The sequence below is a fragment of the Physcomitrium patens genome, chromosome 16, assembly GCF_059467195.1.
Source record: "Physcomitrium patens ecotype Gransden chromosome 16, ASM5946719v1, whole genome shotgun sequence".
In the NCBI taxonomy this organism is placed as follows: domain Eukaryota; kingdom Viridiplantae; phylum Streptophyta; class Bryopsida; order Funariales; family Funariaceae; genus Physcomitrium; species Physcomitrium patens.
The window spans coordinates 8,716,666-8,743,708 of NC_143425.1; the positions used below are offsets into that span (position 1 = coordinate 8,716,666).

The 27,043-nt window shown below is 38.2% G+C and overlaps 3 protein-coding genes across 4 annotated transcripts; 1 reads left to right on the forward strand and 2 right to left on the reverse strand.

Moving 5' to 3' along the window:
- The first annotated feature begins 717 nt into the window (after nucleotides 1-717).
- Nucleotides 718-7,283, forward strand: LOC112293858 (uncharacterized). Its single transcript, XM_024543780.3, has 10 exons — nucleotides 718-1,195; nucleotides 1,421-1,600; nucleotides 1,977-2,201; nucleotides 2,377-2,670; nucleotides 2,780-3,003; nucleotides 3,113-3,521; nucleotides 3,648-4,069; nucleotides 4,350-6,449; nucleotides 6,558-6,638; nucleotides 6,809-7,283. The coding sequence occupies exons 1-10, from the start codon at nucleotides 1,033-1,035 to the stop codon at nucleotides 6,887-6,889; spliced, it is 4,179 nt and encodes a 1,392-aa protein (XP_024399548.1). The 5' UTR covers nucleotides 718-1,032; the 3' UTR covers nucleotides 6,890-7,283.
- Nucleotides 7,284-16,123: 8,840 nt separating this feature from the next.
- Nucleotides 16,124-18,073, reverse strand: LOC112293093 (transmembrane ascorbate ferrireductase 2). The gene is made up of 5 exons (XM_024542172.3): nucleotides 17,991-18,073; nucleotides 17,660-17,852; nucleotides 17,162-17,210; nucleotides 16,844-17,043; nucleotides 16,124-16,610 (listed from the first exon to the last, which is right to left on the reverse strand). Exons 2-5 carry the CDS (start codon nucleotides 17,798-17,800, stop codon nucleotides 16,305-16,307), a joined length of 696 nt encoding a protein of 231 aa, XP_024397940.1. The 5' UTR covers nucleotides 17,801-17,852; nucleotides 17,991-18,073; the 3' UTR covers nucleotides 16,124-16,304.
- A 2,188-nt stretch (nucleotides 18,074-20,261) lies between these two features.
- On the reverse strand, nucleotides 20,262-26,769 carry LOC112293791 (ABC transporter B family member 28). 2 transcript variants are annotated; one of them, XM_024543636.3, is made up of 17 exons: nucleotides 25,627-26,769; nucleotides 24,945-25,132; nucleotides 24,801-24,824; nucleotides 24,384-24,485; nucleotides 24,035-24,125; nucleotides 23,739-23,839; nucleotides 23,310-23,360; nucleotides 22,979-23,107; nucleotides 22,787-22,849; nucleotides 22,358-22,637; nucleotides 22,002-22,150; nucleotides 21,738-21,827; nucleotides 21,461-21,595; nucleotides 21,230-21,286; nucleotides 21,024-21,080; nucleotides 20,807-20,872; nucleotides 20,262-20,671 (listed from the first exon to the last, which is right to left on the reverse strand). In XM_024543636.3, the coding sequence occupies exons 1-17, from the start codon at nucleotides 26,096-26,098 to the stop codon at nucleotides 20,501-20,503; spliced, it is 2,226 nt and encodes a 741-aa protein (XP_024399404.1). In that variant the 5' UTR covers nucleotides 26,099-26,769; the 3' UTR covers nucleotides 20,262-20,500. The 2 variants fall into 2 exon arrangements, with proteins under 2 accessions (XP_024399404.1, XP_090113048.1); XM_090256922.1 differs by lacking the exon at nucleotides 25,627-26,769 and adding an exon at nucleotides 25,337-25,446.
- Between the last annotated feature and the right edge of the window lie 274 nt (nucleotides 26,770-27,043).

A 27,043-nucleotide genomic window follows, 5' to 3' on the forward strand; every position in this document is an offset into this window, starting at 1 on the left:
CAAAAATAGGTCGTTACAACGCCTAAATGCCGTTACAAATAGATGAACGAAATTTCCAACGATGGCAACACATTCATCCAATAATATCAACTCCTTCGACGAGGCAGTGCAGCCAGCGGAGATATTGGCATCACAGGAACAGGCGGATGGATGAATAATGAACGGATAGAATCGGCGCGCAGGAGGGTGGGGCGGGGGGACCGGAACTAGGCAGTTTGAAATGGCAGAGCGACGTCTGCGTCGTCCTCTCTTCAGCAGAAGAGGCTGTTCTTTCTGTTTTGCCTCGCTTTGTCGTCAATTTGAGTGCTTCATAGCCCATCAGCCAGAGCCGTAGGTACAGTGTCTAGAGTTTAGACCCTTAGCCTGGAGTCAAGGAGGCCAAGGGCATGTCCCAACGGCTACCTGCAACGTAACAGAAACTGATATATATAGTCATTTCGGACGCTCGCGTCTGTTTAGACTCAGTGCCCAACAGTCTCCCTGCTCGTCGGAAATCAGGGCCAAGGAGGGAGGGAGGGAGGGAGGGAGGGAAGGAGGCCTTACCAGTAGTCTCTGTATGTATGTGATTGTGGGGGATAGAGAGAGAGAGAGAGAGAGAGAGAGAGAGATAGAGTGAGAGAGGGAGAGCGTGAGAGTGGTTCGTATTCGGGTTGCGGAATTTAGTTCGACTAGTTACCGTTAGGAGGCGTACCTGGGGACTAATGTTCTTGTGATTTTTGATTCTTTAGATTTTGAGCCTCAAGTGTTGCCGGCGATGGAGGATGATCAGTAGTGCCTCGAGCTGCGGAGGTCACGTGTAGTTTTGAGATGTTTTGGTGGTTATGACAATGTGAAGGCTGTGGTTCGATGTTGACACTTGGCGTGGCAGGTCGTTGAAGGCGAGTGAGTTTTACAGAGTAGAATGCGATTTCTGTGGTTTCTGACGGGTTGCGCTCAGAGGCGTTCGGAGAAGCACTGGAGAGTTACTAGAAGATAGAGCGGAACCGTACTGAGAGGCGCTCTCGTCGGATAAGCTTGCAAAAATTGGGTAGCATGGAAGAGGAGAATGGTTACCTCCTCAACTTCGACCAAGAGGATGATAACTTACTTGGAATAAGTTCCGGAGAGCTCGGTTCAGGTGTGAACCCATTATTGCCGACGATGACACCTTGTAAATTGAAACCATCATCAGCGGAATTCGTGGCGAATCATCCTGGTAAGTTGACTGACGCCCGAGACACCTGTATGCTTTCATATTGTTGTCAGAAGGTGCTGGTGTGTTGAAATCTGCGAGTAATCCGCATGAGAGTATTGGAGGGACCGCCGTTGAACCAGGTTGAATTGCTTAGCTCTCCTTGGTCGATAGATCTCTATCAATAGAACTGGTGCTTCATCATGTGTTAATTTTTTAAGGTTCTCATTCAACCATCCTCGAATGCAGGTAAAGAGGAGTCAGGAGGTGTGACTGCTGCAGAGGAAGCAGACTGTAATGTCAAACAGGGGCCAGCACCCACCAGGTTCCACATGGTTCCAAATTCAGTATTGTCTGTGCTGAATTTCAATGAGATGAACAAGCGAAAAATCGAGGAAACGGGTCTCAGGAAGGGTCTTGGAATTAAAGGTGCGCTGTCCGGAATTTGGATAGGGGCCGCCTTTAATCTTGAGCTTAGAACGTGGTATAGCAAGTGCTTTGTTTAGAAACCAGAATATGAGGCTATATTGAAGTGCTCTGGTAGTTCTACCGATTTTTCTCCTTTGCTGTTCACAACCTCTGTGTGATCCTTTCGTAAGTAGAACTTGGGCAATAGTGCGTAGGACTTCTCTCTCGAAGTTACTGGCCCCTACGTTGAGACTGAACTCTCATTCTGCTACCGCATCGATAGCCAGCTGGGGCTATGTTACTTAGCTTCACACCCCAATACGTAGCTGAGCCCTGTTGAAGAGTGATGCCAAATGCCTTGCTGCACTATTGTTGATAAGTGGGGGGTGTTCTGCAGAGTCCATGCAACTCGACGGGATTTGCGAAACTTCACCTGTCAGAAACCCTGGGGATTTCACAAGTCAGCTCAGCAGAAGTTATCTTGATATCGAAAATGATCAGTTGAGAGGAACTGCAGAGAGGGCAGGTTGCGAACCTACTGTTCTTCGTAAAAGTAGGAGCAGACGCTCAACAACACTGCGGAAGTCTCTAGCCTGGGACAAGGCCTTTTTCACTGATGAAGGTATTCGTCGTTGAACTGCAGTGAAACTAAACCACTCTCCATCGTCACTGGTAGCCTTTTCTCGCTGAGATCGTAGTCAGAATGCAGTTTTTGCTTCATTCAGTACTTACTGCCAGTTCGATGCTTCTTGTTGCCCTTCGGTTGAAGTGCTGATGCAAATTTCGAACTCATGCAGGTGTTCTGGATAATGATGAACTATTTGCCGTCGCTTCGGACAATCCAAAAACATTGCCAATGCCCGAGTTGGCAACCATTTGGGATGGACCACAGAATGTGATAGCTCCATTTGAGGCGAGGACTACGCCTATCAAGACTCCAGGGAAGCCAGCAGGTCTTACGGCAGAAGTGAAAGCAGAAGTGAGATCAGAAGGTTCGAGGTCACAAGTGGAACCAGAAGTGAGACCAGGAAATTTGAAAGTAGAGCCGAAACCTACTGCCAGGCCTGCTCCGAATTCGAAACTTCAGCACGGTTTGTCCGATTTGTCACTCTTGTATCATCGATGCCCTTTGTCCTTAGCTGTTCAATCTACAGTACTTCTCCTGAGATGCTGAGTTAGCCTAGTACCTGGCTCTTGCAGATGTCCCACCCATGTCTTCTCTCCGGCCGGATGTATTACATTCTATTCGGCCAGTGCGTCACACCCAAAGAACAGGATCACATGCCTTTTCAAATGCATATTCCAGAGCAGCAGCAATACCTCAAGGGTCCTCCTCAATTCCTGTGCCCACTAACTTGTCTAGAACTGGGAAACAATCTGCTGGTAGGTCTACAATCGAGCATGCGCCGAGTACCGACTCAGATGTAAGTGTTCGTTGGTAACTGTCTGGTAACTGTCTGGTAACTCTCTTCAATTTCAGGGGCTAGTGTTCCTGCCGTTCTCTCTAATACGATTTAATGATATGAATAATAGATGAAGGAGCCTCGTAACTCAAGCATAGTGCATCAAGCAAGAATCGCTGCATTGAAGAAAGCACACGAAGTGCCGGCGCAAAGGGGACCTCGAGTCCGGTTACCATCAGTCAAGATGCAGGAGGATAAGCCTGCTGAGGAGACGCACAAGACAAAGCTAACCAAAAAGGTAGATGTTAAGCCTCTGGTAGAGACACATAAGTCAAAACCGTTCAAGAAAGTGGATCTCAAGGATGAGGGATACGTGACGAAGCAGTCGCAGAAAGTCGAGGAACCGCAGAAGATGAAGCAACCCTCTCTGAACAGAAGTTTGTCCACGCCCACTGTACTAGAGTCCCCTTCTGCACTCTCCCGCAAGATGTCATCCATGTCTAGAAAAGTGAAGGAGACGCTGGAGAAAGTAATGACAGGTAGGTCATCGCTCCGGTTCACTGATACCTATGTTGCCGTGTTCGAAATCTTCCTCATGTATTTAACTTTGATTATGTGACTGCCGTTATGATACATGTTGTGACGAGCTGCCCGAAATGTCACAGGGCGCGCGCGGAGAGTTCTAAAAGAACCTTCCTTGTCCCATGTTCATCCTGTTGACAACACGTCGTTGTCGTCAAAGAAGTTGGGTATGCTGCCTAAAGTGCCGGAAGTGAAGGATTCAAATCATAGAACGCGATCTAATTCAACAGTTGGACCAAGCAAGACCAATAAAGAGCCTCCTGTTAGAGACACGTTACGAAGCAAAGGACCCCCGTTGTCTCCGAAAGCCGCTCTTGCTCAAGCCCCAACTCTCACGAGGAGCAAGAGTGTCTGTGCAGTTCCTGGCCTGCCAAAAGCTACTGACTCAGTGTATTCGAGAAGAATTGCACCCTCTGCACCCCCACCCACTTCTCTGCCAGGAGAGCCTGCCGGAAAGCCGACTGGTCTTCGTAAACCTTCACCCAAGCTCGGCTTCTTTGATACGGTACGTTTACTCTGCCTTGCATGTTGATGTCGTCTCGACGTAGCTGTAGCTTGTGGTAATGGCCTTAGTTTCTATACTGGTGCAGGTCATTTTTTTTGCAGGGCTCAACCATGGATTGTGACTATCAGAACTTCCTCATCTCTATACCCAACCGTGGTCACCCCAATTCTAAGGATATGTTTCACAGATATAGGCACGTGATTCAAATGTCATTCTTATTTAGGTTAATGCAAGATTCTTGTAAACGCCACTATTCTAACGCTGTAGTTCCGTAATGCAGGGGAGAGCCACATCTATTTCTCAGAAAATATCAGCGATTCCCGAACCGTTCCAAAGCATTCTAAGTACAAGGGCAGGAACTGAGACTTCGGCACCAGGTGAGTCGCAAGCACAGCGATTGTATGAACTTGCCCCTGTTAAGGTCTCGTCTGCTATTCCCAGTGCACCTCACTTGCGGTATGGTGTGGCTTCTGCTCCCACTTCACCCAAAAGCATCCGTGTCTCTGCTCCAAGCTCTCCCAAATGTTTATCCACCACAACCACTAGACCCTCCTCCCCGGTCATCGAGAGAGTCGCTCTGCCAGTATACTACTCAGGTATAAGACATGCTATGCAGTTCGCTGATTCTCACCAGCTCCTAGCCAAGAGAATGCAGACTGACAGTGGCAACGATGAAGCAAGGGAAGCTGCTGAGGTGTTTGCCTTGGACTCATTTAAGCTCCCTGAGGCGCTGTCAGGTTCTTCAGAGCCGAATACGAAGCCAGCCATGCCCTCTCGTGAAAGGTTGCCATCAGCCTCTGTCGACTGGAACTCTTCCGTGCCGCCGGCTCGTGGAGGCTCAAGTCTCGAATTGGACAAAAATGTATCTCATGACAACGGTACACACACAAGTCTACTGGGACAACGGACTTCTGAATGTCTTGTCAAACTCGGAGAAGAGCATCTCGAGAATTACGTTTCATTGAAGACGACCGAAGCTAATTCCACTGTACCTGTATTGAGGTCCACTACCCCAGTGCCTGGCTTGTCTGTTTTTGAAGAATCCAACCTCAGAAACTGTTTATCTGCTGAGCACATTAGCAAAGGAATGGTTCAAACTTGTGATTCACCAAGCCCCGAAACTAGTGCGATGTCTGGACTCCCTGATAGCGGGATCTCCGGTAGGAAGCCTCCTGATACTGTAAGTCAGTTCAATCAAAGGCCTGGGCAAGATCTTGGAGAGGTTCCCACTTTGAGTCCTAAACCTGCCCAGAACACATCCTCTCCCAACGTTCAAGAGACGAATGTCGAGGGACAAAGTATGGCTGTAAATGCGTGTCAGCCAACCCGTAAAGCTTGCGGGGACAGTGATTTACCATCTTCAGCTTGCCCAAACACGCCTGCAAGCAAGGAGCGCTCACGCAGTAACAGTGCTAAGCTAACGAGGCAGTTCGAATCTCCACGAAGCAAGAGTTTCAGAGAAACATCGTACAGAACACAGAATCCTTCTGACTCACCTAGGGTAACTAATAAGTACGTTCGAAGCTTCAGTCAACGGCAGCCATGGCAATCCCCAAGCGGCACTGTTGGTGGTGACGAATCACCAAGCTTTTGTCCATCTACCTTTGGTAACCGTCTTAGCTCAGCGTCTCCCAGCCATGCCCCAGATGTAGGTGGCACTTTTGAAGTTCTGACACCAACTAACTCTAGAAATGCCTGCGGCGCACGAACTCCAGGCAGCTCATCGAAGAAGGTAGTCAGGAAGATCGTGGAATTCGAAAGCCCGTCTGCACGCTGGTGCGACTGGCCAGTTCTTGGGGCTGTCCTCTCTGAAGATCAGTTATCAGTACCCATTGAGGAGAGCACGAGACCTGCATTACCCGCCACCTTAGAGGAGCAAGCTTTAAACCTACCGACGGATTCCCAACCGAATAGTTCTGTCAATCTTCTGAATACTCCATCGGTGAAAGTCAGACATGTGGAATTGGACAGAGCAGCTGATCGTGAATGCATATTAGCTACAGACCAATCAACTATCTCAGCACCTAGCTGTTCAATGGGGGATGAAGTTACCCCAATGAACATTGCGTCTGCAGCATGGGATAGCGCATCTGTGGATGGGAATCGTTCAATTGCACCCAACGGAGAACAATGTGGTTCAGTCAAGAAAGAGAGAAGCTCGTCAATGTTTTCCTTCGCAAGAAAAGCTGTGGCACGATTGACATCATCTCCAACTCCTGCAGAACCATCCGGACAGGACAACGAGGGTACTCCAAAACTGCGGAAAACATCTCGTCGATTTAGCAAATCTGGGAGTTACAGCACTTGTCCTGCACCAGAGCCCAAACCTCTCTCGCCTTTCTCAGAAGCAAGAATTTGCGAGTTGGAGGCAGCTGGACCGGTAAATTATTTCACGTTAATTCAGTGTAAATGTTTCTACATCTTACTACTCCTTTTCCTGAATGCTCAGCGTACCTCACTATTACTCATGCAAAACTATATCTTCCAGGAAATTTTGGAAAAGAAGACTGGGCCAGTGCAGAACTCACCACCAGATAAAGTTGTACCAGACACCAATCCGTGGTCTCCGGTACGTTTATTGGTCCCCTAATGCTGACTCTCAAAGAGGAAACCATTTCTATGTTTCCCAAGTTGAGTCAACATAGAGTATACCTACCCTTCTTAATCTCATTTTCACTTTTCACATGGCGATAGCAGATCCTGAAGTTTTTTAACAATTGTGTCATGGCGTTTTTACAGGTGAAGAAGAATGCGCAACCGCTGGGTCCTTTTGATTGCACAAAACTTAAGTACATAAGTCCCGGCCTTGTAGCTACGTAGTTGTTTGACCCGAGAGCCCATGTTGTCGTTCAGAGTGTCAACTGCTAGTTGATGCATGTTGTTGTTTTGATCATCTTCACTCAGCACCGTTTCTTTACAGTGTGCAACCTCTTAGCTCAAAACCGAACTCACATGGAGCGTCGGACAACGCCTTATAATCATGTCGGCCTCATGTAGATCACTCTGCTTCCTGCATTCATGGGTGTGTACATACATTCTTCAGGTTCTAGTTTCCTCTATGCAAGTGAATCCACCCCATTGTAGATTAATACTAGGACTGAGAAAGGTACGAAGCCATTGAACTCCTTTTGGGGAGATTTGTATGTGCCTCGGTTTTGGAAACATTGTAACTAAAAGAGATTTCATTTAAAATACCAAAAGCTGTACACCGTAACTTTTTCGTATAGTTTTACAAATGGAGACAACTCAAGTTTTAGTGATTCATCCATCACATCTGCCCCTCCTGTCAGTGGATGGATACCAGAGCAATAGTGTCCTCTATCAATAGAACTCCTCTCTTCCCTCCCCTGCTAACCTGGTGAAAATCCGTCCGTGAACAATGTTGCTTAGTAGGTTTGCCACAATATTCGCCATTGCTTTTTTAGAACGATTCAAGACTGCTTATTAGAAACCGGGAACAAATCAACTCTAATCAGTATGTGGGAAAAACATGAATTATATCAGATGTGATATCATTGTTATCAAAAGAAATTATATAATCAAAAGAAGTAAATAATTTCAATTTGATTTCAACTTGCATATCCGTAACTGCATTTGAGGAAATTCTCCACGTTGTAGTAATGACCAACATGTGGAGATGTTCTTTATGAGACATTTACTACAGCTACAGACATGCAGGGAGTAATGATACTTGTTAAAGAGTAATCGCCAATTAACATAATGATCATGTAGTTTAAGCTTAGGAGAATGTGCGATTGACCCATTCTTTTACTAAATTGACCTATCCATTGTCACAAAATGGCACATAGATAGTTGAGCTCAGCTTCATCATCATAACTATCATTCATGTTTGATATAATCATGGTTTTTAAAAAATGGAATTTGTACAATTATAGAGATATCACTGGTAACGATAATGATCACTAATCAATTGTTACAATTAATGGTCCCTTCCCTTTATCCCACCTTGTGAGGACTAAAACTTCTTATGTACTCAACTTACTTTTTACTTTGCAGTATAGTTTTGCAATTGTTTTGATATTATGCTTAATGTTTAAGGAGGGAAAGATAAAATTTTCTATTCTTAAGTTATTTGAATTTGAAAATAGAAAATGTATTGCACATGTCTCTTCTACTAGAGGGATCTTTTGAATGTTTTGAAGATACAAAAGAGAGTATAGATAGGTTTGCACATACTTAAGGATATATAGTTTATAAATGATGCTTTGACAAGCATTGCATAGATTTTAAATGTGATAGGGGACAAATTTATAGTGAGCAAAAAACTTCATTTGTTGACAAAACACAACAAGCTAATTGACTTGGTGCTCATTTGAGTCGCATACTTATTGTTTGCAAGGTAGTAGATAGTAGTACTTGACAATACAAAATGGTCTCCATAAATACATGCCTTCATCATCACTTATATAGATCATTTGATTGCTTGGCAACTTCAATGAGTAAAAAAAGATATGACATCTCAGATGCTTGCTATAGAAGTGCTAGAAAAAGAAAAAGAAAAAATAATAATTGCACTATATAAAAGAGATATTAGAAGTAAAGTATTTACATATATTATTTACAATAAGCATCAATAATTATGTCATATTACCCTTCATGGTCATTCATCTATTGTTTGTTTTACAAAAACATTATATGTTGCTAATTATTAGTTTATTTAATAATGGAATAATAATAAAAAAAAAAAAATAAGACATATATCTATATCTATATATATATATATATATATATATATTTGCACATTCTACATGTGGTGAGTTTGCAAAGAGATATTCATCTACCATCATTATAGATTGTATATATAAAATGAAACAGTTCAAAATGCCTATATTGCATATAGTGGGAATTACCAATTTTAATACCCCATTTATTGTTGTGGTTATTTTTTTCTAAGAATAAACAAAACCATTCTTTTGTTGGGCATTAATTCAATTGATCTACTTATATGGAAGTATAAAATTCATTTGCATTGGTATTGACAAAGATTTGGCACTAGTAAATGCCATTGAAATTATCTTTTTCACTTCAATTGTCCTACTTTGCATATGAGATATTCAAGAATATTTTCCAAGAATAATTATGCAACCAAATTACAAGCTAATTGGTTGTTATTTCTTTCAAATTGAACTAGTGTAATAAATGCTCCTTCTAAGACTCTTTATAATATGGAATGGTCCACCCTTTCCAACAAGTATACTTTCACAATTGCTCATGTAGTTATTGAATGCTTACAAAATATTTGGATATCATACAAATTTTTTTTTGTTAAAACTTTATCTTGGAAGTTTAACTACATCTTAAATTTAGAGTCAACATTTAGATTTAAAATTATATTTAAAAGTTTCCACCAAAGATTTTCAAGAAATATAAATTTGTTTTTTACTTTTAAGAATCAAACAAAAGAAATAAGTATACAAGAGAATTTGGAATAAATCCTTGTATGTTGTCAATACAACATTGGTTTTTTTACAAATATTCTGAAATGTATATTGATATATGGACTAAACCTTGTCTTCAAGGAGTTTAAATCTAAAAAAGATTTGATAGAGAATTAACAATTATTCCTATACAAATATGTTGACAAATACATTGAGACTACAATATAAGTATAAGAATCACAATATAGTACATGGCAATATCATTTTGATGATTGAAGTTTTTCATCATCAATATTATTTGGTATATATTGCTATTATGATGACTCTATTAACATTGTGGAATAAATTTCCTTCTTTTTCACATCTCTATCATGTCTTCAATACCATTGGTTGTACATTTGAATTATTACTATCCTACTAACAAGAAAGGATTTGTGAATAATTGTTGGAGCTTGCATTCATAATAGTGAGATTGAAAAATCTAACAATCAATTGTTTAAAGGATTGGTTGCATGCAATACCAAACTAATCAAGACAATTTGGTATAAAATTATCTATCAAATGTATTTCTTTATAGTTTAAAATTATTGAAGTAATATCAAATGGCCATCTTTGTAAAAATTGCAAAGACCAATAATACAATGTTGACTCTTGTCCTACTCAAGTTATTTTTTTTACAACTATCTATAAATAAATTACAGATACAATCTAATTTATAATAATTATGTACATATGCTAATCTATATGTAATTAAAATTTCAAATTCTATTCTAAAAATCTAATTTGAATTTAGTTTGCATGGACAATGAATGGATTTTTATTTATTTATTTATTTTTTCCCTTTTTTTTGATAGAAGTTGAAAGAATAGATGTGACAAAAGATCTAAGAATTATCATTTTATCTTTTGATATTTTAATGGTGGATAAATCATTCAAAATTAGAGTCAATACTTTTGATTGTAAATATTATTTATCTCAAAAGCAGCTAACAACAATTTCAAGAATATATCCATAAAATTCTCATTGTATAAGTACTTCTATATGTCAAACTTCATAATGAGCTTTGTAGCTATAAAACTGGTAAAATCTACATTCAAAAATATATCTATATATTTCCTATGACAAAAATTAAAAGAAAGAAAAATAAATTAAATTAAATTTCAAATCCTATTTAGATCCAAAAAAACATCCAAGGATCATAAAATTCCTATATTAATTATAATTTTAAGAAATTGAGATACAAAAGAAGATATTCAAATGAAAGATAATAATTAATATTTTTGTAGATTTTAGAGAAAGAGAGTGTAAAGCATGTAAGTACCAAAAGATCTAAAATATTAAGCAAGTATTTGTGGTAGCCATTGAAAATATCTACACATGCCATAATTGCCATCTTATACCAAGCGCTTTGCAAATTCTTCAAAAATTTAATCACTACATGTAGAATTCCACTTTTAAGAGTATAGAACTCAATTTTCAAAAAAACTTTAATTAAACAAAAGCTTGCTATGATGGTTTGGAAAGAGTATACATCTTTTCATAACTATAAGTCAATTTTGAAAATAGAACTTAAAAAGATAGTATATTATCTTAATAACATGTACGAAATAAAAAATGTACTTTAAAAACTATATTAACAAATGAACTAATCACATAAAGGCATAGGACCTCTTTAAGCTATAAAAAAGAAATCAAACTCTTAATATAATCTGCATTAATTTATTATGAAAGATGATTAGTTGCAAAACATTGATAAGAGCCTCTAAGACTAGTATCCAATCATTTAAGTTGAGTCTTTCCAGTTATGTCTAGAAGATGACAACAAGTCATTAGATTATGACTAGCACATCCAACACTCTCAAGTAGGTAGTAACTATAAAAAGAATTAAGGTAAATATGTTATGTACAAAAAAATTGAAGAAGATAGCTAGACTTAAGAACTAATTATTTTAATACATATAAGATTAAATAAATAGTGAATAGAATTATATTTGAAAAAGACAATATTATTGTATTAAAATGTATAAATATATATGAATTTATTTTTCTTAATTAAAGATATGAATTTCTTTTAAACAATTTTTTTGTTTATAAAACAATCTTAAGTTTTTGAATCTAACAAGACAAAGACTTTGTGATTTTTTGGTTCTAAAGAAACTTCTATTATAATATAAGATAAAAGAACTCAAGAAAGAATGTAACCTTTACTAGGTGTTACAGAAGATTTCAACTACATAGTCCTTATTATAACTCAAAAAACTTTTTTTTCAATACATTATCTTCTTTGGCAATTATGCTCATCATTTTGTGATTATATTGCTTCTTTGCTCAATGTTGAGTAATGTGCTTAGGTTCTCTACAATATAAATATAATCCTTCTTGAGGACATTAAATCTTTTTTTACTCAATAAGAGGTTTGAAATGTATCATGTTAATTTGCATAGATTTTGGCCTTGATGAATAAGCTTCTGCAAGCTTAAAAGTTGTTGCCATGATTTGATTTTTATTTTTTCAATCAAATCTTTATTCTTGATATTTTTCAAAGAATAAATTTTTGCATGCAATGATTTAAGTAATAAATTATTTCAATGAGTCTACTCTCAGCATTGTCAATAATAAATCTTTGATATTATCTTTTCATCCATATTTGATTGATAAGGGCTTTGTCATTCCAATCTAGATCACAAGTAAGATTTTGGAATTATACAGCATATATAGTGACTAAATGTGATTCTTGTTGTAAAAATAAGAGTTTGGTTTTTGCTACCATTAATCAATTACTTTCTTAAAATATCATTGTAAAGACTTTTAAAAATATAAATTTAGATTATAAAAGAGTTATAAATTATTTTTCATCAAATATACAAATCAAGAGAGAATATTTCTAAATAGAAGTGCACTTATGAATCCAACTTAAGTAAATATGTTAAGATATTGAGAAAGATGCGATCTAAGAAAGAGCTTCACTTATTGTAGAAATCCTTGAAACTTTGATCTTGTTCCATCAAAATTCTATGACATACTTATTTTTGTCTCTTTCATACTTATGAAAATAATGCTTCTTGTATTCAATTGTAAACTTGATCTACTTACTTCTCTCAATTGCAGAACTTCTCGGCATAAAGTTTGAACCTTATTGTTTACTTCTTTCATAAGCATAGAAACAATACTTCCATAGTTTATATTAGAAATGCGTAAGTTTTTGATCTTAAGAGTGTTGATAAGCTTGTGAAGATCTATAATAGTTGCAAATCTATTCTTTCTTTTGCCATGAGTAGCATCTATAATTTTTCCTTCCATAGGTGACTTTAATTAAAGTAAGATAATTTGTAACCTTTAATATAAAATTAAATTTTTACAAAAAATAGTAGTCCATTCTCTTTAAGGAAAATAATCAATGTTTAGAAAACTAAAATTTAGTTTAAAAGTGGATAATTTACAACCTTCAAAATACAATAGTAAAAGTGAATAATTTAATCACTTCTAAAAAAAACAAGGACAATAAGTTGGTATTCTAGTCAAATTATCAAAGACATGAATTTCAAAGAATTAAAAGATCAATAAATTCTTGTGTTACTCAAAAAGACTAGAAAATCACTCAAAGATAATATAATATTAAATTAAAATGGTTATTTTCAAAGATAAGAAAATTAAAAAATCTTGAAACAAGACTAAGGACCAAAAAAGCATTGACAAGAGATAAGAAGACTTCATTCTTACCTCCATATATACTATCTAACTAAGAGCTATGTGGCGACATACTATTGGACCACCAACACATGTCTAATTTGCAACACACATGTCTTAACTGGTAAGGCAAGTTTTCTATATATGCACCACATCATTTGCTTGTACCACAAACTATCCACACGTGCAATACATGACTAACTTGTTGGCCAAGTTTCTAACCTATCAATCAACTATAAACATATATAAAGTTATATACGTGTTTATGAAGCTTTTGAGAAGCTTTGCCAGAAGATAATATTAAATCTACTTACATTTAGCTTCTACCTAACATTTCTTATTTAAAAAAATATATATGTCCATGACACTAGATTGGCAATTGCATTAGATTTCAAATTTTGCACAATAGACACCAAGGATAGCTGAGTAATATAGAAACTCCTTTGCCATTCAAGAATTGAGATACAATAATATAGAATCTCTTCCATAAATCCAAAAATAGGAGCATAGTCAAGACCAAAGACAACGTGCAACATGACACAATACAACATGAGAGGGAAATGGGAGGCATGGCAAGAAGAGTATTCCAAAGGTTGTTTCTTCTTCCCTCTTAAACACAAAATTAGGATTTTTTTACAACATGTAAAAAAAAAAAAAAAAAAAAAAAAAAACTGCAGTTATGATTGTGACTATAATAAAGAGTATGGCAATCATGATGAATGTAGTTAATTTTCATTGGTTATAAATTCAACAATAAAAAAATGAATCTGGAGGTTTATAAATATATTTATAATTATAAAGATAAATGAATTGATTTAATAAATTCTTGAATCAATTTAATATTCTCCTAAATTTATAACAACATAGTATGTAAAAGATTAATAAATTTATGTTATCAATTATAAATCAAACAAAAATGTGAAACACATATGTAATAAAGCTAATTTTATTTAATTTTTTTAATATTATTTGAAGATAGTAATTAATGAGATCAAAAATTAATTATATATATATATATACACACACACGTTTTTAATTATTTTTTAATCAATTATAGAAAAGTAGCTAATATTTCATTCAAAAATTATAAATATGTAATAATGGTTGCTAGAAAATTAAATAAAAAATCCAAGTATGGTTGTAATGGAGAGAGAAATCATATAAAACTAATATTAGAATAAAAGAAACACACATATATATATATATACACACACACACACACACACATATATATATATATATATATATATAATAAAACTTTAAACACTCATTTATTTGTGGAGTTAAAATACAACATGGAATATTAGAATTTATTAAAGAAATAATTTAAGATGTTTAAGAATTTGCAAACAATTCTAAACATTCAATCTAACACTTATACAAAAATGACAATGGTTAAGAATGGTTGATTGATCACAATTGTATAAGCTTGAATTGCTTAGTAAGGTTGTGATGCAATAGACAAGAATTTGCACTAATTTTGTAATAATTACATGAAGTATTGATAAGATTAAGCATCATGATTTCACACTCTAATAACATTTAAAGCATCAAGAACACCATATGTTTTAAATCTTCAAGTAGACAAATATTGAAAACCAATGATGAAATGTATATTGCCTTAGAATCTATGGCATAATAGTAGTATATTTGATTCTAAACCAAATGATTGTCTATTTGATTTAAGTTAGGTTCAAACTTCATATGTATAATATTATCTAATAACACAATGGCTATTCCTTGGAATTTAAAGAGACATTGATAAGTGATACTTTATACAAGAAAACATTAAAAATAGATCTACGACACAATGATAGCATGACAATTATCAAACAACAAATAGATCACTTTCCAAGGTTGAAGGAAGGAGATGTGAATAATACTTTTTGATGAAGGAGTATCAAGAATTAGTGGCAAGACATGTATAATTTTGGAATCTATAGTAGAATAGTAGTACATATATCTCTTCTTTATGAATTTATATCTTCTTTAGAGTAAAAGGTTGGATGTTTGATTCAAGTCAAGTTCAATTTTTTTAGGCTTGTATTATTTAATGGTTTTTCAAGCTTTAAAATTAATCCTCATAACCTTGAAAATTGCAAGTGGCAAGTTTATTCTACAAAACCCTCAATCACCTTAAAATAGTGGAGAAACCTCAAAAAATCAACAAATCTGGCCTGCTTCAACATAAATAAATGTCACTCAATACATTGCTATGCAACCCACTTAGAAAAACTACCTGAAAAGAAAAATACATAAATAAATGTCACTCAATACATTGCTATGCAGCCCACTTAGAAAAACTACCTGAAAAGAAAAATACATAAATAAATGTCACTCAATACATTGCTATGCAGCCCACTTAGAAAAACTACCTGAAAAGAAAAATACAATTGGGATGCAATGAGATATGTATAACATCACTTCACTTTATCAAATGGTCATCTCAAAGTGAGCATCATGATCATTTATTATATAAAAGAAGGCTATCAATCCTAGTAACAATCCTAATGATTGCTCGAGCACCTTACAACTTGGATGGATGTATGTGTAAAATAATTGTACAAGAGAATGTGTGGAAAAATGAATACTTGAAGACCCCACATGTAGTCTAGTGTATATATCCCCATTGATGCATCCATATTCATAAATATCAGCTTTTGGAAAGCTTATCCAAGCAAATTTGTTTTCGAAATATCGTGTTCAAAACATATTCCCTTCTGATAGCTTTTTTGAATATTTTATACCCAATGGACATATAATAATTGACACTGAAATGATTTCTGAATTCAAAAGTACACTGCAACAGTTTTACACTTTCAAATTTAAAAGATAAAGACATCCAAGTCTGGGTATGATTTTCATTTTTTCATTTTTCTTTTTCTTTTTCCATACATGAGAAAAACGAACAATATAGAGAAATCGAATTTATGAAAACCGTTTTACTCGATTACTTCACACAAAACAATTTAAACAGATCTATACTTTCGGCGTGCCGATGCAATAGATTAAACGGGGTATAAATGCATACAAACAAACAACCAATCTTACAAAATGAAATAGCTATTTTCTTCATGTCTTGAATAATTTACAATTATTTATCAGCTGTAGAATTAGTGATTCACCAAGTGTGGAAGCTCAGTTCCGGTTTACTCTAGGGGACTGTAGCCCTCGTGTCGGCGGGGGTTCGGCATTACCGCTGTCAAGACCACCACCATGCCGAACAGCAACACCGAGATCCCGATGGAGTTCACGAGCATCGCTTCTCGAGCCCAGAGGCCCACAAATGGAGCTCCCTTCTGAAGAAAAGTGAGCTTCTCCAGCAATCCGAGCTCGGCGGTAGCAAGAGCTGTTACAAAAGCACCCAGCCCCAGGAAGATATGCCAGGGAAGAAGCTCAGCACGCGTCGAAGAAGACAAACTTTGGGTCCAGAAGGATACGAACCCAAGGATCCACTGCAAAAGCATCGAATCGCCATTGCTTAGAGCGAGGTTTATGTCAATATCACAGGTTCCAAGGCATACCATAACTGTGACCAATGCAGTTGCTGAGCTCTTCTTTACGTTTGACTCGATATGAAGCTGACACAAGTATTTTACATGACAAGCTATAACTTCGAGTTGAGTTTCTGACAAATGGGGAGTTTAAGAGAATAAGTTGTCGGGTGTGGATAAGCGATTAAGCGTACCTGCAAGAGGTAGAGCAAAATCGTGATGATTCCAAACCAGGAATGTAGACTGTAGAAGTTTTGAATCTTGAGGTCAGAGTGGAACTTGTATGCAGCCAAGATGCCCACAATGCCCAGCAGAAGTGCGACTCCCTGAAGAGTCATGTGCACGGCCTTCTGATAGGTTCTGTCTCCACTGACAGTCTTGTAAGAGATTATGGCTGCACACAATAGAAATAGGGTTAGAAGTTGGAGTCATCGTCTAGCACAAACATACTGGTGTAATGCACACGATGGGAGGACTCGAAAAAGTTGTAAATCAGAGAGGAGATGGCTCACCTTGGCTTGACAAAAAGATGAACCCCGCAATCATGAGCAAAGGGTGAACCTGAATCCACACAACCACTTAAGGCCTCAGACGACATAAATTTGATTTTTACGTTCATCGCTCAAATTGACCACCAAGTTACATAAAAACGCCTCGTGGTGTTCCCGTTCAATAAGTCTACAAACAATACTGTAAAACTAAGGCAAACTGTTCCGTCGCTACTAAACAAGACTTACAAGGCATTGGCACAGCGCGGCACTATACATAACCTACGCACCAATTGATTAAAAGATCAGAACTCAGAAATAAATAAATAAAGAAAAACACGGTAGAAAAGAATCCTCTCCACCAAGTGCTGTTGACAGGCGCAATCCAACTACTGCCACCTGAAAATCCTACCGAGCAGACGAGAAAACCCAGCTAAACACCACCCACTCCCACCCCAGCCACGCACATGTCCCACAAAAAAGATGAACCAAACAAAACTCCGATTCCATCAAGAGGCTTACATTAAACACAGGGCCTCCGGAGAGTCCATAGCCGCCCCTGTAATGATACGTCCAGATGATAACCAGCACTATGCTGACGATCCCCAGGATGTGCACCAGGGGCGCCGTTTGCTTGTGCGTAAGGCCCGAATACGTCGCCATAACTAGCACTGATCCACCTCGCTACTCCACAAGGCAAAATTCAGCTGCGGAGCTGCTAGAATCGAAACCAAAAACCACAAAAAATATGGACAGAGAAGCTTCAGTGCCGGAACGCAATGCAGCGACACAGTAAGAGGAAAAAGTAACTGAGGTGAGCGCCGCAAATGGGGAGTGGTAGAGCAGAACCCACCTCGGAATCGGAGGGAGGGAGTGTTGTGTCGCAAGCAGATTCGAATCCAGTGGCTTTGGTGGGTGTGGCGTCGTGGGCAGCACACGTCGAATTTGCATCCGCCATTCTCCTCTCGCTGCTTTTTGTTTTCTTGGTGCCTGCAACTTCGCCTCCTCCTGCCCCGTCTCGCTCTGGCACCGACGTCGCTGGAATCGATTGTTCACCCCCCGTCCACCGCTCATCCACACGCGTCCATCTCTCGTCCACCCGCCTTGCACCACTCATCCACCCTCGTCCATCGCTTGTGCATTCTCATTCTTCGATTTTTTCAACGTCGTTCGTTTGCCGCTTGTCATCATCCATCCCCATATAGAGTTTGCTCCACCTCATCCGATGCGCTGGGAAAAAGCTCACGATGCAACTCAAAAAGGCTTTCTGGGGTTTCTGACACGAGGGCAAAAGATAAGTTATAAAACATCTAAAAACGAAAAAGGAGCGTTTCCGTCTCTTCTTTTGGTCAAAATCTTTGATGTAAATCCTTTAAACATTTTTTTTAAATGCTAATGTAAATCCTTTAAAGTGAAAAAAATCATGTTTTCTACAAATAAAATATATATATATATATATATATATATATATTTTCACTTTAAAAAAAATAAATTTTTTGCATACTCAATTGATATTGATTCTAAAAAAACTGGATAAAATCAAAAGCATTTTTTGTTGATCATATATATATATATATATATATATATACATGAATATAATTATAGAGTGTATAAAAAATATAATTTTGATAAAATCGATTATTTCTCTTTTTATTTTGTATTATATTCTAAAATATTTTATCTCTATTTAGTCGAAATCATTCATAAATCTAACAAGTTGGTTGAAGCTCTTCTTGAAGCTAGTGTAGGCATCTAAAAACCCAATAATCCTATTTTTGATTTTGGTTCTTGAACATAATTGCTACTAAATTTTCTATATTTTAGAACTTAATTATATCTTCTAATTAAAAAAAATATTATACTGTAAATCTTACTGTAGAATTTAAAAACCTCCTCATATATATCTACACAGCCTAAACACCCATGAAAGGTACTCAGATGATGCAATTAAATCTTACATTTATTTATTTTTTCTAATTTTTTAAAAGAGCAGTCATGTCAATCATTTTATGACATTGAGTATTAAAAGATATCTTTGCAGCTAACATTTTCTGGAATCATCAATGAATCATATACGTTTTAAATGTTTTAGATTATCCTAAGTTATCTTAATTCTATATTGATATTTTTGAAATTTAGATTTTGTTTTATAGTAGTATTGTTTTAAAATAAAAATATAAAATTAGAATGTATTTATGGAATCTCAAGACCATGAACTTAAGCCTATCTTGTTTTAGTTGAAAATCAATTGCAACAATTGTCACAACCTTCACCATTATATAGATTTATTAAAGATGGATTTTTTTTATTTTTTTATTTTTTAACATTGAGTATATTTATTTCATAGCAACTTTTGTACAATAATCTTTCAAAGAATGTTTAAGCCTTGGTTATTATAGTAAAAGTTGGTAGCATTGACATTGGTAGTCAAGTGAACATTTTCCAAGATTAAAGTTTACTTATATGTAGACCCCAAATATTTATAGTTATAATTGTTGGTTGGATGAGCTTTTATGTATGTATATAGTGTGTTGTATGTATTCAATTTCATTATTCTTGAAAGGCAATGAACTAGATCTAATAAAAGATTAAGCTACAAAAGCACCATCTACTAATTTATACAATAAAATCAAAAACCATGTTTTGCAATGAATTACTTACCTTTCTAGCTTTGGCAATTTTATATGACTGCAATAGCCACATACTAAATGATGAAGTGGATTATGACAATCTCATGTTTTTCAATAATAGATTAGTTGGTTTTTACATTATTTTGATTATATTATGATTTTAAAACTTTATCAAAAGGAGTAAGTAGTAGCAAAGTACAAGCTCAATCTTAATTCTTAAGTCAATGGCAACTGAGAGGAGGTTATTCTTTTGGTCAACATGCAAGACCTTAAATGACACTTTTGGAATTCATGTAGTGATATTCAGTTCTTACTCTACAACAGAATTTGAAAAATACTTTAAAACATTGATGTGAACAATAGGCATTATTTATGATCCTTATCTACAGTTTTTATGTATACCATTACCAAGTTACTTCACATCATACTTTGCCTTTACTCATGCATCATTCATTTACATGCCATTTTATGTCACACAAGCTTACAAAATGATGGTCATTGCAGAGCTGCCAAAATCCTTAACTTCAGGTGTATTGAATTAAAATACATGTAAAGGACATATTTAATAGCCAAAAGCATGATACAGTGAAGGCTAGGATCAATAATACGAAGCATGTTGCTAATACTAGCTAATCACATTTAAAAATAGCGATTCAACTTATAAACATGCTTCTGTTGCAAGGGCAACATTTCAAGCAGCTCTTTCACGTTGAACAATCCGAAAAACTTGATCCTACTCAAAAGAAAGCCTCTGTGTATTCACAAGGGAGGCATACGTGCCTTCTTTGGCGATAAGCTCCGCATGTGTTCCAACCTCTATGACGTTTCCATCAGCACACACGGCAATCTGGTCTGCAGCCTGAACTGTGCTCAATCTATGTGCTATCACCAATGTGGTCCGTCCCTGCACCCACATTAGCAAACGTTAAGTATACACATTAAATTATTTTCTCTACATCTCCACTCCACAACTGTATTTATCTCCGCTTCGAATAACTATATTTCTACTGTGAAAATTCAAATAGCAGGGAGAACACACCTTCATAAGTCGATCGAGTGCACCTTGCACTAGCCGCTCACTTACACTATCCAAGGCGCTGGTGGCCTGCAACATAGAGTTCCTTCTCAGTACGGATCTTACTACGGTTAAGATGCATACGTGTGTGCGCAGGCTGCGTGCTGAAGAGGTTCTGACATTAGCTAGACCCACATAAAAACCTTTATCTCAACGCAGGGGATTGAAAATGGTGTTCTACCTCATCTAAGATCAAAATGGGAGCGTTCTTCAGCAATGCCCTTGCGATCGCTATTCTCTGCAATTCCAGACAACACTCGTCAAAAAGGCTTTCAAAAATTGTGTACCGGTTGCCACACAATCTTACCCCATAAACTTTTTTAATCCACTATGTTGTGGAAAAGAATATCTAACGTCAGTTAGATGTGTGAAGTCAGGTGGACATACCTGGCGTTGACCGCCACTGAGAAGACTTCCTCGCTCTCCTACCATAGTATCGTAGCCCTGCAAGACCAGATCTTAGAGATAATTGAATCTAGATCTGCTGTTTTCAGAGTACACATCACGTACAATTAGGTTGGTATTCATTGATGTAAAGCTTAGTTTCTTCATCAGGTGCTCAATTATCACTTGTCGCTTAGATGTCCCACTTTGAAGGATGAACGGTTAATTCTTTACCTCAGGAAGCGATACAATAAAGTCATGTGCGTTGGCAGCTTTAGCCGCTGCTACAATCTCCGCTTCAGATACAGCTTTGTTAGGCAAACCGTATGCAATGTTCTCCGCCACAGTCATTGCAAATAACACCGGCTCCTGAAGCACAACCCATGCATTCAGTACATCAGTCCAAGTCAAATGTAGAATAACTTCATTTTTCACACAAATGTAAAAAGTTTTACTACTTACCTTGTGAGGATTTATTGCCTGCAACAATAGCAGAAATTCATCAACGTACCTGGTTCACAATGGACACTGCCCGTGCCCATTCGGATTTATCAAACTTCCGAACGTCGACTCCAGCTAGGGTTATCCGGCCACCACTTGGCTGTAGTACAGACATGTTGCACATTCAGTGCAGAGAATCAAAATCCAAATTCTGTTTTAAACGCTTGGATCCATACATATCATCGACTAGACTGGTTCAGGGCATCAAACTAGAAGCATGAAATATCGCATATTTGTTCCCTAGCCGTCAAAGAACTTGACCAAGAAAAAAAACCTCGTAAAAGCGGGCAAGTAGCTGCACGATTGTGCTCTTGCCAGCACCGCTTGATCCCACAACTGCTGTCACAGTGCGGCGCTTCAAATGCAGATTGATTCCTTTGAGGATAAGTGCCTCTGGTCGTAAAGGATACGCAAAAAACACATCTGCAAGGCAAGAAAGATGATTGAAGTAAGAGAAATATGATCATTAAAGATATGACATATCCTAAAAGCGCTGCATCCAAACTCAAATGTACGATACAATGAGCAGCAGACATGGTGAGATATTGTAGCAGGTATAGCATCATTAGAATACGATTAGAATCTGCATCAAGGACGATATAACTAGTTACTGGATTTACAAAAACTTACTTTCGAGCACAACGTCCCCTGACCATGCTAATTCGCAAACACTTTTTTTAGAATCATAGTTTAGGGAATGAGCGGCTGTCCCATTGAAAGAGCGATCCACCACCCCAGTGTCCACAGAGCTTTCACACTCGTCAGGGTTCTGCAACTCTCCCCGAGCTTCTCGTTCCAAGCCATGTGCGAGCCACTCGTCTACCTCTGCTCTGCCTACCACAGTGTTGATACGTTTAACGGCTGAAAGCATACCCTGAAGGTCGGCTAGAGTGTTAACAAGCCCTTGCACCTGCTCACGAAAGTGACAACAAAATCATCAGCAATTGAAAGTCATAACCTTCACCTGACACGGTTTGTGGAACCGAAATAGCTAAGTGTGAATGTATCTAGGATAAATTAGTGTAATAGTAATCAACAAATGTATGCTGTATGACTTACCGCAAATGTTAAGGTGAATGTATATCCAACAAAAGAAACCATTGTTCCAATTGCCAGCTCTCCCTGCAATGTAGCGAAAAGTCATTGATGTCAAAGGAAAGTCTAGATTTAAAGAACAAAACAGTGCAAGTATGATCGATCCGTGAAAGTCAACTATTTCAAGCATTGACTTTAGTATCCGGCGTAACTTACAGCTTTGACTTTAGTTCCGCCGAGAAAGTAAAGAGCCATCAAGGAGATATAAATTGCCACCCGAGTCCAAGATTCATTTGTAGATTTTAGCCAGCCCAATTTGTCTCCACTCTTTTGGAACGCTAAAACCTGCTCCATTACAAATAATTTTACATCATCAAGAGCATGGAGATAATTCAACCCAATAGGAAGAAGAAAATAAAAGTGCTTTTCAAGTTTCAACAAACTCAATGTAACATACATTATCAGCAAGATGCCGATCTGATTAGTTCAAATACCAAGGACTATGAAGCTTCAACATTTTGCATGGTTATAAGTTTGATAATTTCACCATTTCATCAAACATTCCTGTCTGCCTTCTTTCACCACCAAATGATCGGACCTGCACAACCACAAAATCTACCATTAATAACTGAATTCACCCTCTATTGCTACCTCATTGATCTTATGGAAAAGTTTAAAATACATGTAACTAATGTAACACAAAATTAGCGACTCGGCAAGTGTAACACATAAATTATGAGACACCTAACGAGGTGCATTGACCCGAAAGGAGAAGTTCTTAAAATCACAATGATTTAAAATGAACGAGAAAACACAGACCCTTGCGAATAATAACGAAAAGCAAAGGTGGGTTTAAAATAATCTGACGAGTCAAAGTTACGTAAATGAGTGCATTTTAGAGTCTAAATGTTGTAAATAGTAGAGAGCTTATGCAAGATCTTAAGACAAGATGCTAGCAGTCTGGAATTAAACTGACCGTCCGTATGGCTGAAAACGTCTCATTGGCACAATCAATCATTCGAGCCTGAAACGCGCCATGAGCTTTGAAAACCGGCATTGTTGTTCGCTTGTAGATTGCTACAGCCGTCAAACATGAAATGTCTTAATCCCAGGAGGCGTTTTAATATCATTGCAATCGTACAAATGATCAATCGAAGATACACTCCACAACACCAAATACTTTCTTATTTTAATTCATAAGCAAGCTGAATGGATCTGCTGTCCCTGCCAAATGGCCAAAAGGAGTAAATTTGGAGGAGATGTAGTGCTCACATATAGTAGCAGAAACGGAAAGCATCAAAAGCGCAAGAACAGGAGCAAGCTGAGTGGATAGTGCGAAAAGAATACAAAGTGTTCCCATCATCTACATCCATAACAACGGCAAATGTGAGGAACTGGCTTGAATGAGAAAATGAAAGTCTCATAAAATAATCGATCACTCAAACAAACTTATAAACTTATAGGGTTTAAATTGATGCTGAAAATTGAAATTCTAATTCATGTATTTGAAGAATGATTACACCCCGCCAAAGAACCATAGTGGCGAGGCTTTTCATTAGAAATACTAAGTGTTTGTACTTGCAGGAGAGTGCAGAAAGGCATGTCAAGAGAACAAACTAACCTCTGAAAAGGCTCGAAAACCACGATCTCGAGAAACATTTTCATTCACAAGATCTTTCATGGCTCCCAAATCTTGTGAAAGAATTCCAGTGAGTTCACCAACCTGGCCAAGCACGCTGCCATAAAGACCTTTTAAACCGATACCTAGGACCAGAGTCCTTACCCTCTATTGCTTTCCCTAGCACCTCCTTGTGTCTTCTGCTCTGTCGCAGCGGGTTTTGAAAGGGTGTATTTCGAAAGCTAACAACAGTGCGCTGACGACAATATACGTAGTGATTTCGTATAAAATACATTGTTTAACCGGTAACTCGCGTGGCAGGATAGACAGCCATCGGAATCAAGCGCAATCAACAGAGCCAGCGTCGGTTGCAAATTAAAACCAAAGTAATTTTTTTGAAGAGGGAGTCAGTAACAGTACCTTGTGGCGATCGAAGAATTCCACCTGAGACAGGGAAGTATTTGCAATGTTAGTACATGTCTCCTTCCTATGCTCGAGTGAAGTACGTACCAATTTTAAACAAAGACAAACGTGAGAAGCAGGATGTTGGAGGTGGCAAATGACCTTTTGAATCAAAATGCGACGGAAAACCTCCGAGCGTAAATGAGCCATCACATTCTCCCATACGTGAACCAGATTTGTTATAAATACTACTGTCAACGCCGGCTCCATAAGATAAATTACTCCAAGCTTGGCTAGAAGCTCCGACAGAGGCTCCTTCCTGACTCCGATCAAAGTTTCGAAAAATTTGCCTGCCAAAAACATAGTTCTAAAGGATATTAATTGAAGGTAAATTGCTGCAACGCTAGAACTGCAACGCTCGTCGATAACCTTCAAATGTTCCGTGTTTTCCTATTACGTAATGTTCCAGCAATGCCTGAATACCAATCAAGTGCTGGCCGCAACCAGTAAGTCCAGGTGCACAACCAAATCGAAATACATAGGGAAATGCTTACAACTTGAACATCCAAGCGAATCGGCATCGATGAACCGAGTTCCACAACGCTAACGGCGCACAATTACAGTTGCGCAATTTGAGTTACATATCAATCCAATTAGTGAAGAGAAATGTTTGACACATAGAAGTTAGGTAGGCAGTTCGCGAGCCAAACTTCAATTTCTAGCGTTGTTGTAACACAGATCACTTTCACAAATTTCATGAGAGTCTTTGAGGCAACTATAACGAAGTCCACGAAAAATCTAAAATAAAGACAAGAAGAGCGTGAAGTGATAAAGAGACTGAGACCTGAAAACAGAGGCATCATGAGGGTACAAGTTGTAGCAGCCAGAAGAGCCATGGCAGCCACACTGAGACGGAGCTTTTGCTTCCACAGCAGTCCAAGCACGAGGCTCCAAGTGATGATTGGCTTAGGGCCCCGCGGAGCCACCGGCACAGAACCCAACACATCCTCCATTCCATCGTTGTCAAGGTTTGCAAACTGCGGGTCAGCTGGGGGTGAGATAAACGCTGCTTTAGTCGCTACACGCTTGGAGGACCTCCTCCCATCTACACCACTTAACCTTCTCCGCCCAACACCCAGACTCTGCAGAGACGTCCCATCTCCACCAAGGAACCCAAATCTCCTCGATACAGAGAGCCTAATCTGGCCGGGATCCAATGCACATAGGGGTGGAGTCTTGGGAATGGTAGTTGCACTCCAGCTACAGAAAGAATTCGTGGCTGTCACGCTGAATTGGCGCATGGCCACAGTCGACATAGCTACTCACTCCCCCAGCCCCCTACCCACCTCCCCCTTCAAAATCTAATGCATTCACAACTCTTTTCTCGAATGTCAATCCCCAGATCAACAACACTCACCAATTCCACAAAACACCACCACCAATTCTCTCACCCCTCGCCGCAACCTTCACACGAATTCCCCCACCCTCTTCCACAGGAACACACACAACTCCCCACTTCCTTGTTCTTCTTCCTCCACATCCACGGAAATCCGACTCAGCGCTATATGAATACTCGTCTATCTACAAACTATCCTTAACACTTACTCTCAACCGAAATATTCAACCCAAACTCCCTCACGCTTCTCACTCACAAACAAAGGGGAGACGTCGAGTTTCGACAGTCAGGCACTCAATCCAATGTTAGCCTTGCCATTAATAATACAGGCCATCGTCGAGCTGGACCAACCCTAAACCAAAATCACGTTACCAATCCCTGATTGCTTCTCCCAAGCAATCCAGGCTCCAAACAACAGCACGAGATAAACTCCTCGACACACTTGTAACCAATCCAGATGAAACAATACACATATAATATATATTTAAATATTTATTTATTTATATATATAATAAATATATCGTGATTTCTGCATGTACGAACTTTGCAAAGCGGGGAAGGGAAAAGCTGGTGGAGGAATTTGACTGTTGATGTGACGACGACACGACAATTGGAAGAGAGGTGGAGTGCAGGACAACGGCTATAGGCTCCCTATATAGGGAAGTAGGAGGAGGAAGCGTAACCTGCCCCGCGCAAGGCTTCCCCTCTTACAGGCCAGGCCTTTGCCGTGCCGGGCCACCCCACTCCACCGCTCGCCCGAGCATCATCCTCGGCAAGGGTGCCGTGCCCGCAACGAGAGGGGTGGGGGAAGGGTAAAATGAAGGGAGACAGGGGGCGGGTGATGACGCACCACTTGGGGGTGGCG

Bases quoted from the DNA above. Each gene is read 5' to 3' on its own strand.
- LOC112293858 (XM_024543780.3), top strand. From the start codon at position 1,033: ATGGAAGAGGAGAATGGTTACCTCCTCAACTTCGACCAAGAGGATGAT. The intron at 1,196-1,420 runs GTAAGTTGACTG...CCTCGAATGCAG, and splicing joins ATTCGTGGCGAATCATCCTG to GTAAAGAGGAGTCAGGAGGT. The intron at 2,202-2,376 runs GTATTCGTCGTT...GAACTCATGCAG, and splicing joins GGCCTTTTTCACTGATGAAG to GTGTTCTGGATAATGATGAA.
- LOC112293093 (XM_024542172.3), bottom strand. From the start codon at position 17,800: ATGGCGACGTATTCGGGCCTTACGCACAAGCAAACGGCGCCCCTGGTG. The intron at 17,211-17,659 runs GTAAGCCTCTTG...GTGTGGATTCAG, and splicing joins CCGGAGGCCCTGTGTTTAAT to GTTCACCCTTTGCTCATGAT. The intron at 17,044-17,161 runs GTGAGCCATCTC...TATTGTGTGCAG, and splicing joins CATCTTTTTGTCAAGCCAAG to CCATAATCTCTTACAAGACT.
- LOC112293791 (XM_024543636.3), bottom strand. From the start codon at position 26,098: ATGTCGACTGTGGCCATGCGCCAATTCAGCGTGACAGCCACGAATTCT. The intron at 21,287-21,460 runs GTAAAGAATTAA...CTGGTCTTGCAG, and splicing joins TTATTGTATCGCTTCCTGAG to GGCTACGATACTATGGTAGG. The intron at 20,672-20,806 runs GTGTGTTCTCCC...ATGTGGGTGCAG, and splicing joins CACTCGATCGACTTATGAAG to GGACGGACCACATTGGTGAT.